Source organism: Dromaius novaehollandiae, chromosome 17 (genome assembly GCF_036370855.1).
Source record: "Dromaius novaehollandiae isolate bDroNov1 chromosome 17, bDroNov1.hap1, whole genome shotgun sequence".
Classification (NCBI taxonomy): Eukaryota; Metazoa; Chordata; class Aves; order Casuariiformes; family Dromaiidae; genus Dromaius; species Dromaius novaehollandiae.
The window spans coordinates 8,678,838-8,692,110 of record NC_088114.1 but is presented as its reverse complement, the minus strand read 5'-3'; the positions used below and the strand labels follow the sequence as shown (position 1 = coordinate 8,692,110).

General features: G+C 47.5%; 1 protein-coding gene across 22 annotated transcripts in view; it reads right to left on the bottom strand.

The window, feature by feature from the left end:
• FBRSL1 (fibrosin like 1) overlaps positions 1 to 12,459 on the bottom strand; it is a 553,713-nt gene extending 541,254 nt beyond the window's left edge. For 5 of the 22 annotated variants that reach the window (XM_064522072.1, XM_064522073.1, XM_064522088.1 and 2 more), the window contains exon 1: positions 11,486 to 12,449. In XM_064522072.1, the coding sequence (XP_064378142.1) occupies positions 11,486 to 11,779 (294 nt within the window). In that variant the 5' untranslated portion in view covers positions 11,780 to 12,449. Of the gene's footprint in view, positions 1 to 11,485 lie in introns of all 22 variants that reach the window. The other 17 variants (XM_064522078.1, XM_064522084.1, XM_064522075.1 and 14 more) reach the window with 7 other exon arrangements.
• Positions 12,460 to 13,273: the final 814 nt, after the last annotated feature.

Sequence of the window (13,273 nt, the reverse complement as noted above, 5' to 3'; positions counted from 1 at the left end):
ATAATTTCAAGGAAAATTTTAAAACTCAAAAGCACGCACTTAAAAGCTGGTGAATTTAAACAAGATCCAAATCATTTCTTGAAAGAGGATAAAATCTCAAGAAAGAAAATTCCTGTATTTCTCTTCACCCAGACTCTGGGGGAAACCAACCAACCAAACGGAGCGGGGAAAGGTCCCCAGAGGTGCCTCCTCCACCAGAGTAACACCCCTGGCGTTTCACACGTCCTAAAGACGAGGATCCAGTTACCACTCTGGTATGGGAACTGCAGAGCACTTAAAGAGAGAGAATTTGTCACTAGTCCCAACCTCCCCATTTGGGATGAGTGGACTTAATTATTGCTTTTCATCACGCCATCCCGAAGGGAGAAGCCATCTGCAAGCAGGCACGGCTTGCCTCCAAGCTGCGTCACAAGCGATACCTGCCTGCAAAACAGGAGCTTCGTAAGCACAGGGATGACAACACGGAGCTCCTCCTGGATGAAGGCAACCTAGACAATATGCTCCACAGCTTCACAGCCCGTTGATGTATTTCTCACAGAAACAAGGGAAGCACAGAACAAGGGTGAAGCTAAGAAGCCAAAGATCTTCTGTCTGGAAATAGCTCATGTAAGCAGTTTATTTAAGAAAAAAAAAAAGTTCAGAAATAATCCTAGGAATCCTATCGAGAAATCAAACTACCTATAGTTGTTTATCTGAAGTCATCACCTGGGATTTTACAATAGACACAGCCCCTCTTTACACTCGTTCGTAACCTACTTTCTGGAGAAGGCATGTCATACACCTGCCAAAATACTAGTTCATTTTATAACTGAGGCAAGAGGGCTTGGTGTTAACACAAGGCTCTAGATAAGGCATTATCTAACAGCTGCTACAAACATCATCCTTTCTTACAAAGAGGCTTAAATTCAGAAAGGTAACTTCATAACAGGAATATGAACCTTTTCCCAGCCAAGACCTTTGAGCACTTTCGGCCAGGCATAGATAAAAAATTCTCATCCATCGACATGAAAAGTTATGAGCTGTATGACATGAAGTTACAGACCACATAAGACCAGAGACTCTCATTTCTGTTTCATTAACTGTCCTCCTGATGCAAGTAACATAGGAAACATCAGTATCTATATCAGAAAGCCTCAAAACAGCTCTCTATATGAGTTACACCAATCCTTCAGATGCAACCATCTCCACAGCAATGAAATGAACCTAAGAAAAAGTAGCTCAACTTAAAATTCCCATCCTGTACCGGCCAGGCCAGCCTGAGAACAGAACCCCCCGCCCACTCCCCTCACCACCAAATGCCCATCAGGGGGGTGCTGGGAAAGTGTTAATAGCACTTGAAGAGGTTTCTCATTTGTTTGATGTAACCAACAACACTACCATGTGCACGTCACAGTGAACATACCAACATCTGCAGAGTTTGATGGATGAGCTGATAGAGCATATGTTATAGAACCCATCTGGCTGGAAAACTATTGTCATTTTCAGCTAAAAATCGCATTCGCAAACTTGCATCACAACTTGGTGCTATTTAGCTTCAAAGTAGAATATCAAAGTAAATGGTATTGCTTTTTCTGGAAAGAATCTTACAAAATACTCAGTAACTGCACTGAACAACAACATGATTCCCCCCCCCCCCTTTTTAATACACTGTATGCTTTAGCAAGCCTGAGAAAGAAGGAAGGAGGTTTTTGCCTATCTTGCAACAAAACCTCCCTTGAGATATGGGCCTGAGCTACATCAGGAGAGCTCCCCAGTAAATGCATGAATGAGTGCTTCTATGAGAAACAAGATTATAAATCAAGGGCATCAGTAAGGGAAAGCAGTTTAAGAGAACTTAAAAATCCCCAAGTCAAGCTAAACACAGATCTGTATTTTAAGACTAGGAGAGGAGACCAGAGAACCAAAGCTCAGGAAAACCTTACACTAAACTTGCACTGGTATAGTGTGACACACACACACTAGGACTATTGCACTGATCAATACATCCTGCATGAAAGACAACATTAAAAACATCAGTTAGTGGGAATGAGGGAAAAAAAAAATTCTCTAGTGGTTCACGCAGGAAAATTCGACTCTGGCTACAAGCTACTGAAATGACAAATGAGGCCAGAAGGCACCGACGCACGTACTTGCTCCCAGTTACAACACCCACCCCACCTTTCATTGGCTGCTGCCAGTAGGAGCCTTCCAGCACGCTCTCCCGGCATGGCAGCAAAATCCTTCCCGTGCGAGCGTGTGGCCAAGGAAAAGCACATCCCTACCCCACATCGCAAACGGGAACTGCTGCCCGGGCTCGTAAGCACCGACAGCACCAGCAGGTCTTTCCTGCAAGGATCTCCCTTCACCTCACCCATAAACACGACCCAAGTTTCAAAACACGCCAGGGCCAAAACGCGAGGCTGGGTGCACTGCAGTCGGAGGGTGACCCAGCCCCCCGAGCTGAGGCCACAGCCTCCCGCGAGGCAGCCGAGCAACGCCGAGCGCAACCGATGCACGGCGAGGTGCAGCACGCAGCAATTAAAGGACTTGCCCAAAGCTCAGACAGGAAGTTTGTGGCAGAGTCAGAAAAAAAACCCATTATCTCGACTTCCGGTCCCCTCTGCTAACCACCAGACCACAAAACACTTTTATTGTAGGATAACATTACAACAAATAGCTATTTTCTGTTAGTAGAAAACCCACTTTGTAGTTTTACTTTTAAAAGTTACTTATACTCCAACTCCGTAAGATTGCTCGCCAGTCCTGTGACACAGTGTAAACAATTTCTCCCTCCTTTTCATGCCCCAGTTTTATTAAGTAATCCTCATAAAAGCAATTACTAGGCTGAAAAATAACTAGCAAAAAAGGGCAGCAAATTCTGTGCATCTTCATTTGCATACAGATTCCCTCCCTCCCCCTTCCTAAGGTTTTTGCCATGAGGTCTTTCATGTCTCTTTCAATAATCATATAATTATATGATTCCTAAAGTCCATGCTGGCAACACTTCAGGGGTTTTTAGTCACTACAGGTGACAAGGCTTTTCTCTCATGTCTAATGTTCACAAGGATTTCTTTTTCTTTCCACTTCATTCACAGAGAAGACAAAAATCTGAGTGACACCGAAACCCTTCACCCAGACAGATTTTAGGGGTGTCCTCCTCGTCCTCGGCCATTACAAATACAGTGAACTACACAGGAATGAACTGCAATGAACTTCAATTGGAACACAGAATTTTTTTTTTTTTTTTTTTTTTTTTTTTAAAGTGGCCCATCATTTTTCCCAGGCACCACGTCCAACTATTTTAATGGTTTTCACATTCTTTCTTTAATTTTTACAATCTCAAAGAAACGCCAAGGTTCCATCAAAGACCGAGAATCCTGCAATTCTATTTCTTCCAATGGTTGAAAGTTATTAACAAGCTGTCAAAACACCATAATTATTTTATATCAAGTTTGACTGATTCCATAAACATCTCTTAGCTGCATACTGTCTCGAGCCTCGCTCCCCGTGTGCGAGTCTGTGCTCAGGCCACATGGATTAGAGAAGCTGCACACCCTCTTAGGCAGCAGCGCAAGAGACATTTATGAGTCCAAAGAAATCAACAATCATATAGTTATTAGCCAATGCATCTGGTGTCATTATATGGCTAAACCAGCTCTTTTGTGCCCAAATTTTTTTAGCTTTGTGGTAGAAATAAGAGCCACCAGTGGAGAAACTACAATGTTATTAACCATCAAGAGAGTTTAAAGAAATGACCTTGGTGTCCTTCATTATGGCACAGTCTATTGAATAGCCACAGGCCTTTAATTACTATTTGTTTCCCAACTTGGGCTACCCACTCCTAACCTCAGCATCTCCTCGCTAAGTAGAGGCTAGATCAGGCCTATGCTAGCATCAGAGTAAGTCATTCTAAATTTGAATGTGAAAAAAACCACCATGCAATTACAGTCATCTTTTCACAAATCTACAAAGAACATCTGTTGAACAGGAAGATAAAGCAACGATATCCAGTCACAAACATCATAAATTCCACGTTCAGACTACAGGCACAAAGGAACCATTTATGTTTTCAGAGTGCACCTCTATCAGGACGCGTTCAGAAGAGCCCCCGTACCTTCTTTGCAAAGCACGCTTTGGACAGAAGAGAACAAGACGGAGTACAGCTCCCTCGGCCTGTTGACAGTGACCAACAGTCCCCTAAAATAGAATGTTTGACTGCAAAATTGCCATGTTTATGTGCTGTAACTATACATAGCTAGCAAAAGATTAAAAAAGCTTTGCTTTGAGCACAAAGGGAGAGACACGAATGGTGCCATAAGCCCATGTTTTGCAGCCAGTAGCGCTGGGAAATCATTTTGATCCCTTCAATCCCCTTATCCATGCCAACCACTGACCTTGCAGATGAAACTTTTGTTCAAGTTAGTCTCTTTTTGGCTTGAAGCAAGACAGAGCTACAAAGGAAACATTCTCCATTCATCTTGGATCACGCAAGTGCTACACATAGCTGCCTCGGTTCAGTTTTACCAGGTATTTTGGAATTCTGGATCCAGACAGTCAGTTCAAAATAATTAAGCTACAAAAATTGATGTGTTCCTAGTCTGTTATCATTAGGGCTCGACACAGCTGCCAGCCTCGCTCAGAGCAGAGCAGAAGAGCCCTGGAGCCTGTTCAGGTCCTACCGGCCCCGCTTTCACAACAGCTAGCAGGCGAGGAACTCGACAAACCAAACTGGCAACCAAATACAGGTCGCATTTTTGCCTAGGCAGCCTCAGAAATGATTTTACCTCCTCCTCCATTTTAAACATTTTGGATTAATAACATGAAGACTGATTCTTCTTTCAGCATCTGAATAGTATTATTAATAGTTCATTAGTTTTGGAAAAAACTATTTTTCAAAGAGATGGAACAGGACCAGTAAAGTAGTGCACACACTCTTCTCTATGCAAGGAGCACTGCTGGAGCAGTCAAAGCCCCTGTTGTGCTGGAACACAGCAAAGCCAAAAGATATTTAAACAGCAAGAGCCACTTCACCTACATAAAGCTCTTTTATACCTTTACTGTGATAAACTGAAGGCATTAAAGTGCAGTGAATTGGAAATTGTTCTCACTTACAGCAGGATGTTCACATGCAACAGATACCACAATGCTTGCCCGCCATACTGTATTTCAAAACTTTATTTTAAAAAAATACTGCACTGCACTGAGCAGGACACAGCGTTTGAGCTCTGCCGATACCATTCGCTCTAAAGTACCTGCTGCAGCACTGAAGACAAACTACATGATGGCTCCCCCACAACTTATATCACCATGACAAAGATCACTCATTACAGAAGCAATAAGCATCACCCAGTAGCACTTTCTCCACCCAAGTTTCACATGCAGCTTAGGATCTATATACACAGAAAACCCACCCAGTGCAGTTAAGCCTGATGCGGAGGGAAGCAGCCTGCAGTGGCTGGGCCTAGACAACTCAACAGCCCACACCATGAAACAGAAAGGAAGAGAACAGGAGGATACCAAGGGGGAGGGAAAAAAATAAAGAGAAAAGAAAAAAACACCACAAACACTAAAAAAGTCACAGGAATAAGCAAGATCAATCTAGGCACCTTTACATCAGTGTAACTCTCTACATTCTGGGTATTGTATCTCCTTACCTATATGAATTTTTAAAGAGGTACAGTTGTGCGATACATCAGCCCTTCTGCAGAGCAAGCAGGAATCCATCAAAGCAACAAAGTGAAGCATGCCAGATTAATCTTATCCTACCGAGCTCAGTTTTTCTCTGTTATTTTCCCATATAGGATCATTGTGATATTCAGCCTCATTCTGTGAAATAACTGGGATTAACAATAAAAAGTCTCTCTTTAACATACTGGGAAGACAATGAACTTTTCAGTTGTTACTATATCAGAAGTCAAATGCATTACTGCAAACAAACACTAATTGGATCCAGCATCATTTATTATTTGGATTACGTGGAACACTAATTTTATTATATCCCTTTTATCAGAAATTCTTACCTGCACAATACACAGTACCCTGCATTTTTAATTATGAAGTATTCTATCCTCAGTTCTTTTTTTTTTTTTTAAATAAACTATAATTTTGCTTCTCAATTTTTTCATGCAAGTCAGGTCCATTTCTGTGTAGAGACACATTTCAGCAAGCTTCATATCATGTTTTACCCTAGGTAAACCACAGAAGTAAGTGCTGAAGGAGACTCATTTAGAAAAATTCTGTAAGATTTTAAGAGGTCTTCCAAAAAAACCAAAGAGATAGGTCAAGTGTAATTTGGGCTAAAAATATAAGACCTCAGACAGGCCAAACTAGGTAGGACTCACTATGTCTCTTTGGCAAGGATGAGGGGGACTGCTGAGATTTTTACCTGCACTTCAGCAAGCTCAGGCATTTCAGAGCTCGGCCTCAGGTGAGCAAGCCGTTTCCTCTCTCTGCAGAAACTGTAGCTGTGTTAAATGGCACTAATAATACTGATAATACCATCCTAGTGCCTCGACCCCGGCAAGCAGGCATCGCCCGTGCTGGCGGCAGTGCCGCATCACACACGCAGTCACCCTGGCTGTGCAACTCGCTCGCAGGGTAACAAACCTCCTTCGCCACCCCAGCAGGTTTCACCGACCAGGTGAAGAGCCCCAGCTCCAACGAAAGAGCCAGATCCTTACTCACAGCTGTGCCACCCAACCACAGTTTGCGGGGAATCCAGTTTCCACTTACTCCTGGCCACGTTCAGTGCGGAGCACTGGGTAGGCACTTCAGACTTTCCTGACTCATCCCTTTGAATCCCTCTGTTGTAGCTCCGTATTAACCACCTCTTACTTCAACAATGACAACAAAATACCTCAAGTACCTGAGTCAGACAAGATGCAAAATCAACAGCCAGGAGAATAAATCAATTGAGACTAAAAAGCCTTCAAGAAAATCAAAAGGAAAAAAGCATTTAGAGCACTATCAAAAAATCACTAGCATTCCTGAGCTTAAAAAAAAAAAATGTTAAGGAATAACTCTCCTTCAAAAGCACTATCACTTGAGAATTAACTAAAAGGGAAAAATATTTAAAGTCTAGAAACTTGGTTTAAAACATAAGCACAGAAAAAAATAAAGGCAAGTACAACATATAGAGCGAGATAATCATAAATTTTAAGTTACATAGCTAGGTCAGTGGAACTAGCACAAAACCTTTGGAACAGGAAGTTGCAGTTAAATACACTGGTTTTCTTATCAATGAGCGATCAGAGCAACAGTAACAGCAGTGTACAACACACATGTGAAAACAGCCTTATCAAGATAACAGCTGAAGAACTTATGGATTCCGTCCAGAAGTTTACCATCACCACTGTGCTTTCTAAATTTTGCTACACTGAAGTGCACACAGCAAAGAAGTAACTGCAGATTTAGCACTGTTAGGTTTCTGGAGAAGAATAAAAGTAAGGGAGGGGGCAAACTGTTAACCAGTCTCCTTCAGGTCAGCAATTGGATGCATCTGGGCCCCAGTCCTGCTCAAGTGCAAGGGCAGCACGCAACTTCAACAAGACAAGCACCAAGTCAAGGTCTCCCTTTTCTGGGATCTACTTCCGTACAGTGCATTGCTCAAAGCACATTTGCAAGTGGATTCTCTAAGAGATTCTATAAATAGGTTAAACATTCCTAAAAAACAAAACACACACCAAGAAAGTTAAAATTTCCATACAGTGTTCCAAAGCTTTGCTGGAATCTGTAAAATTGATAAACAAAAGCCAAAAAGAAAACACAACCCCTTGTCTTTACAACTACTTGGAGAGAACAATTGCTCTCAAAGATCGCATTCATTAACATTCTGATGAAGTTTCCTTTTAGCGCTGTTTTTTATACTTGAAAGGAACAGCTATGATCAGAGAGAGCCCTCAAATACCGACTCATTCATTTAGATGCTCTCACTCTGATTCACCAATCACCTTCAAGAATAATTAGCAGCTTCATCTGAATGTAATGAATATACACACATGCTCACATCCATACCATTCATTTCAGAATGCAGCCAGAAATCCCCCATTTTTCAGCCCACCGCTCCTCTGCCTGCTAACTTTTTGACCGACAGGACAGGAACCGGCCCTCTCCGCCGCAGCATGATAACCTAATGGTTTTCCAGGGGCTGCCATCTCACCGGCCACCTCTCGCACACGGGCAGGTCAGGGCAAACTCGCTTTCCAGGCTGTTAACTCCCAAGTCATGTTCAGTGGTCGGGTAAAAAACACTACACACACATCAGCTACGCGGGAACCGAGTTTGAGCCCGATTTACATGACAGAATTCAGGGGGAGGAAGGGAAAGGGGAAACCTTAACTTTTCATACACAGAGAAAGACTGTTGGTTTGCTAGTGGATGGACTTCTTGCTCTTAATGAAAAAAATATATAATCAAATATGTCTTTATATGAAAGATGTTAGAATAGGGGAAGCTGTAAGTCAAGTCACAAATGTCATAGAAATAAGATGCAGTATTTCCAGATACCAAATTCCAAACCAAGCATTGCTGCGTTAGTTAAACCAAAATCCAGAATGCTGTTTCTTCAATTTACCCCAAAGAGCTAAAGAAGCTTCATAAAGCTGTCCTCCAGCATTAACCTTAACTGCTCTTATCACCAGCGCAACATGTAGGAAGAATATATTTATAGCAGCCTTTATTTACAAGAACAACAGCGGTAAGAATTTTCTGAAGTGAGGAAGGGGAATTCACAGTGTTTTTAAGATAAAAACAAAAAAACCTTACCACTTCCAAATGTCCCTGCCATAAAGTTCCCTCTAATCATAAAGAAATTTAATTTTCAAGGGGAAGCCCAAAGCCTAGCTAGCCTATTAAACGTAATCACAGACCACTGCAAAATCAAGCAAAAAACAATGGCAGAACAAGAGCACAAGAACAGATCTTAATGAACTGCCACATAGGCAACAAAAGCCCTTTTTAGGATCATAAATTAAATAAAACTGACTTTCTTCAGTCAGTACTGCTCCTAGGGCTGTGAACTCACTTTTATTCTTCCTCCTCCCTCATGGAGATGGAGGTCTTTAATTATTATTTATTTTCAAAATATCATCACAGACAATTTTAGGTACTTATAAATAATAACAACACTACACACTGAAAGGCAAATCTCCTCCAAACCAGAAGAAAACCACCTGTTGCAGTCAAGTACACCACAGCACACAGCTCCACACTACACAAAATGACCTTGCAGTTTCACTCATTTACATGGGCATATGTTACTTTAAAGTAGTTTTGTCTTGATAATCCCCTCTGCTTGCTGCTAGGTTAAATCTCCCAGACGTTACCCACTGTCAAACGCAGTGCTGCGTTTCGGAAAGAAAATCCCTCACAACACAGCGTATTCTCCCTTCGCAGCGTTGCTGGAATTGATGAAACACGCGATTATGAGGGCTTGCAGACCACCTCAGATACGACACGTCTCCTTGTTCAGTACCCAAGGGTTGGTTCCCCACACACACTTTTTTTTTTCTTTTTTTTCCCCTTTTTTTTTTTTAAAAAAAAGAACAAGCAGAAGTGCTTCCCCAACCATACTTTGGGGTGGCAGAAGTTTAAGGTCACCTTCTCTCCCGGCGTGCCCTATTGCCAAGGTGACTGTTTGGCTGACTCGATAACAAGGCACATACCCTTTGAAAAGCGTGGAGTTTTCCCCCTCAGCCCTGGAGGGACTGTACTATCATTTGAATCCTATTTCCTGATAATGTGCTCATCATGGTAGAAAATTTCTGCAAGAAGATGAATTTTACTTTCTTCACTGACAGCTCAGTGGAGACTCGGTGCTTTAATTGGACCTATCTGCTGATGCATATTTGACTAAGAGCATGCCCAAGAAAAAAAAAATACAGACAAGTCTGTGGCATCTGTTTTAAAGGAAAACAGAAGTGGAGAGCTTGCTCATTACCACCCCTGCCTCGACAAAGCAGCTGGCTTTCCCGTTAGGGCAACACCCCAGAAACGACCCCGCTAAAGGCCAAAGACCGGCAGGCTCCACTCCAACATAAATCGTGTTTCCCCTCCGGTATCGCACACCTAGCGCTGCTCGGTGACCACTTCACTAAATTTCCCCTTTTGAACGTGTCCAACTCCGGGCTCCTCAAACCAAGATTTCATCACCCAAACATCACAGTAGATCGCCAAGTCATCAGTGATTTCCCAAGCGAGACGCTGAGCGGCCAGGGACGCTTGGGGCCACCTCAGATCCCCGTGGGGCTTCGGAGGACCATCGCTGGGACTCCAGAAGTTGGTTCAGAAAAGTCCCCCGCACACGTCACCTGGAGCAGGACACGACCGAGTGGCAAACTCACAGCAGCCACGAGGCCACCGGAGAGGCGAGGCCTGCGTGGCAGGCACGAGGTTTGGGCTGGGGAAAACCAGAGCAAGATAGGAGACACAAACAAAATGGGGTCTCTAAGTCTGGGTGAAAGATGTTCGAGATCCCAGGGCAAATTTGGGATTATTCATCCGTCCGAGCACAATCCTCAATTACTGTAACACAGCTAACACACACTCGAGCGACAGGAAGTCTAAAAGTAGTGGAAGCGCCCAAAAACTTTGCCCACGTTTCTAGCGCAGCACGCTGAAGCAAGTCGAGCGAGGGTACCAGGATTGCTCATATTTACTCAGAATTCAAGTTATTATGCCTAGCAATCGACTTGCGAGGCGCTTTCGACAACTCAGTTCTTTCCCTCATGCACAAACAAAACAGAAATCAAAAGCCAAAGTCTTAGTTTGTCAATGCCCCTCTGAAAATATTAAATTTCCTGCTCTGCTTAACTTAGCTCAGACAAGGCAGGCAGTATTTGCTCAGCAAATATTGTTTGTAATAAGTTAGACAAGCAATATTTTTTGCCAGCCTATTAACACCAGAAAAAAATATGTACAGTCAACACGAGATGAAGAATTTGTTCAATTACTTCAAAAATGGGAATTACAACCAAGGGATTATTATCCATTTAAACATCTCTTTTCCACAAAATGTCAAACACTAGCCATTTGCTAACAATCTCCGGAGACAGATAAAGTAACGTTTTGGCAATGCAAACACAAACTCCACGAGCCGGGGGGGGGGAGGGGAGGAGGAGGAGGAAGGGGGGAGGAAGGGGAAGCTCCACCATTCACAACAATACCGGACCATCCCAACACGCCGCAGCGCCGGGGATATTTCGCAGCCAATTAAAACCCCAAACAAACATCTGACTTGCCCCAAATGATAGTTAACATTAGCTGGAGCGAGGGAAGGGGAAAGGGGGGGGGGGAGTAAGTTGCCAGCGGGGCTGCGAGTACCCCGCCACCCTCTCGACCGCAGCCCCAGACTGCTCGGGGCTGGCATTAGTGCACGTTAACTGGTATTTGCAAAATTCCGCGGCCTCAAAGCACATTTTAAAAATATATGGGTTTTTTTGCAATTTTTTACGCGCCCCCCCCCCCCCCCCCAAGCCGCCGCAGCCGCCCCGGCCGCCTCGGCTCTTACCTCCAGCGCTTCCAGCGTGTTGAAGCTGGCGATGGCGAAGCCGTCGATGAGGTCCTCCTCCTGCGAGCTGGACTCGCGGCGGCGGCGGCGCGGCGGGCGGGCGGCGCGGGCTGCGGGCGGCGGGCCGCGCGCCGCGGGGCAGTGGGGGCCGCCGTTCTCCTGCGCGGCGCTCGGCTCCTTCTCGGAGCCCGACGAGGGGCTCTGGTTGCGCGGGTCGCGGGCCGCCGCCTCCCGCCGCCGCACGCGGTCCCGCTGCGACCTCGACCTCCGGCTCTGCCTGATTTTCCCATCCATTTCCGAAGAAGGGTCAAAAATTGAGGAGGAGGAGGAGGAAGAAAAAATTAAAAAAAAAAAAAAAAAAAGGAGAAGGCCGGGCGGGGGGGGCGGAGGAGGAGGGGGGGCGCGGGGGGGGAGAAAAGTCGCCCCCCTCCAACTCACCGCTGCCCCTCTCCGAGCCCCGAAGCCCTTAAAAAACGATATAATAATAAAAAATCAACAACAACAACAACAAAAATCCTGCTGTTCAGACCCTCGGATCCAGGGCGATGATAATCCACAGAGCAAGGCTGGGTGGCGGCGGCGGTGGGGCGAGCGGCACACGCACACAAAAAATATTAAATCCACGGAATGACCTTGACAAATTTCCACCCCCCGCCCCCCCCACCCCCCAAAAAAAGCCGAGACGGGAAGAGGAGGGGAGAAAGAGAGGAGGGGGGAGATCTAGCCGGATCGAGACGAGGACACCTCGGCTTCACTCGGCGCGGAAGAGAGAGGCAGATCCAGGAGGCTCGACCCAGCTCGGGATAATCCAGGCGCGGCGCCCCCTCCCCGGGGGCAGCGCGCCGCTCCGGGGCCGCGCTCCGGCCGCCGCGCACCGCGGCCGGGGGCCGCCGCCGCCGCCGCGCTCGCCGCCCAACTTTCTTGCCGCGGAGCGAGCGAGACAATCCCTGGGCAGCCCCCGCCGCCGCCCGCCGCCGCCGCCGCCCGCCGCCGCCGCCGACCCCTCCTCGCCGGGCGCCGCCGGCGGCTCGCAGCCCCCCGCCGGCGCGGCGCGGCGTCCCCCGCCGCCGCCCGCTGCCGGATGGCGCTCGCCCGCCCGCCCCAGCCCGGCCGCCCGCGGCGCGGCGCAGCCCCGGCCCCCAGAAGCCGCTCAGTCGGCGCTGCCCGGATGCCGCCCCATTCTCCCCGAGCTGGGACGCGGCGCTAGCACCGCCCGGCCGGCCGCGCATGAGCAGGGCTGCCAGCTGCGCGTCATTCCCCGGCGCAGGCCCGGCCGTGCCCCCGGCCCCCCCCCTTCCTCCTCCTCCTTCCCGCCCCGCCGGCGGCGCGCGCCGCCCCCCCCGCCGCGCCGCGCCGCGCCGCGCCGCGCCTCAGCGGGAGGCGGGGGGAGGGGGGAGGGGGCGCCGCGGCCCGCCCCCGCCGCCCGCGCGGAAAGTTTCCCCCCGGCCCCGCGGCCGCCCCCGGCGCCGCCGCTGACCGGCCCCGGGGGCCCCGCGCCCCCCGCCCCGCGGCGCCCGGCCCGGGGCCCCCGCCGCCGCCTCGCGCCCGCCGCCGGCCGGGCCCCCGCGAAATGGAGGGGGGCACCGCCGGGAGGCCCGCGGCGGCCGCGAGGGCCGAGCTGGGGAGGTCAGGGACGAGTTGGGGAACGAGGGATGAGCTGGGGGTCAGGGGCGAGCTGAGGGACAAGATGGGGTCGAGGGACGAGCTGGGGGACAAGATGGGAGTCAAGGGATGAGCCAAGGAACAAGATGGGGTAGAGGGCCAAGCTGAGGGACAGGGTGGGGTCGA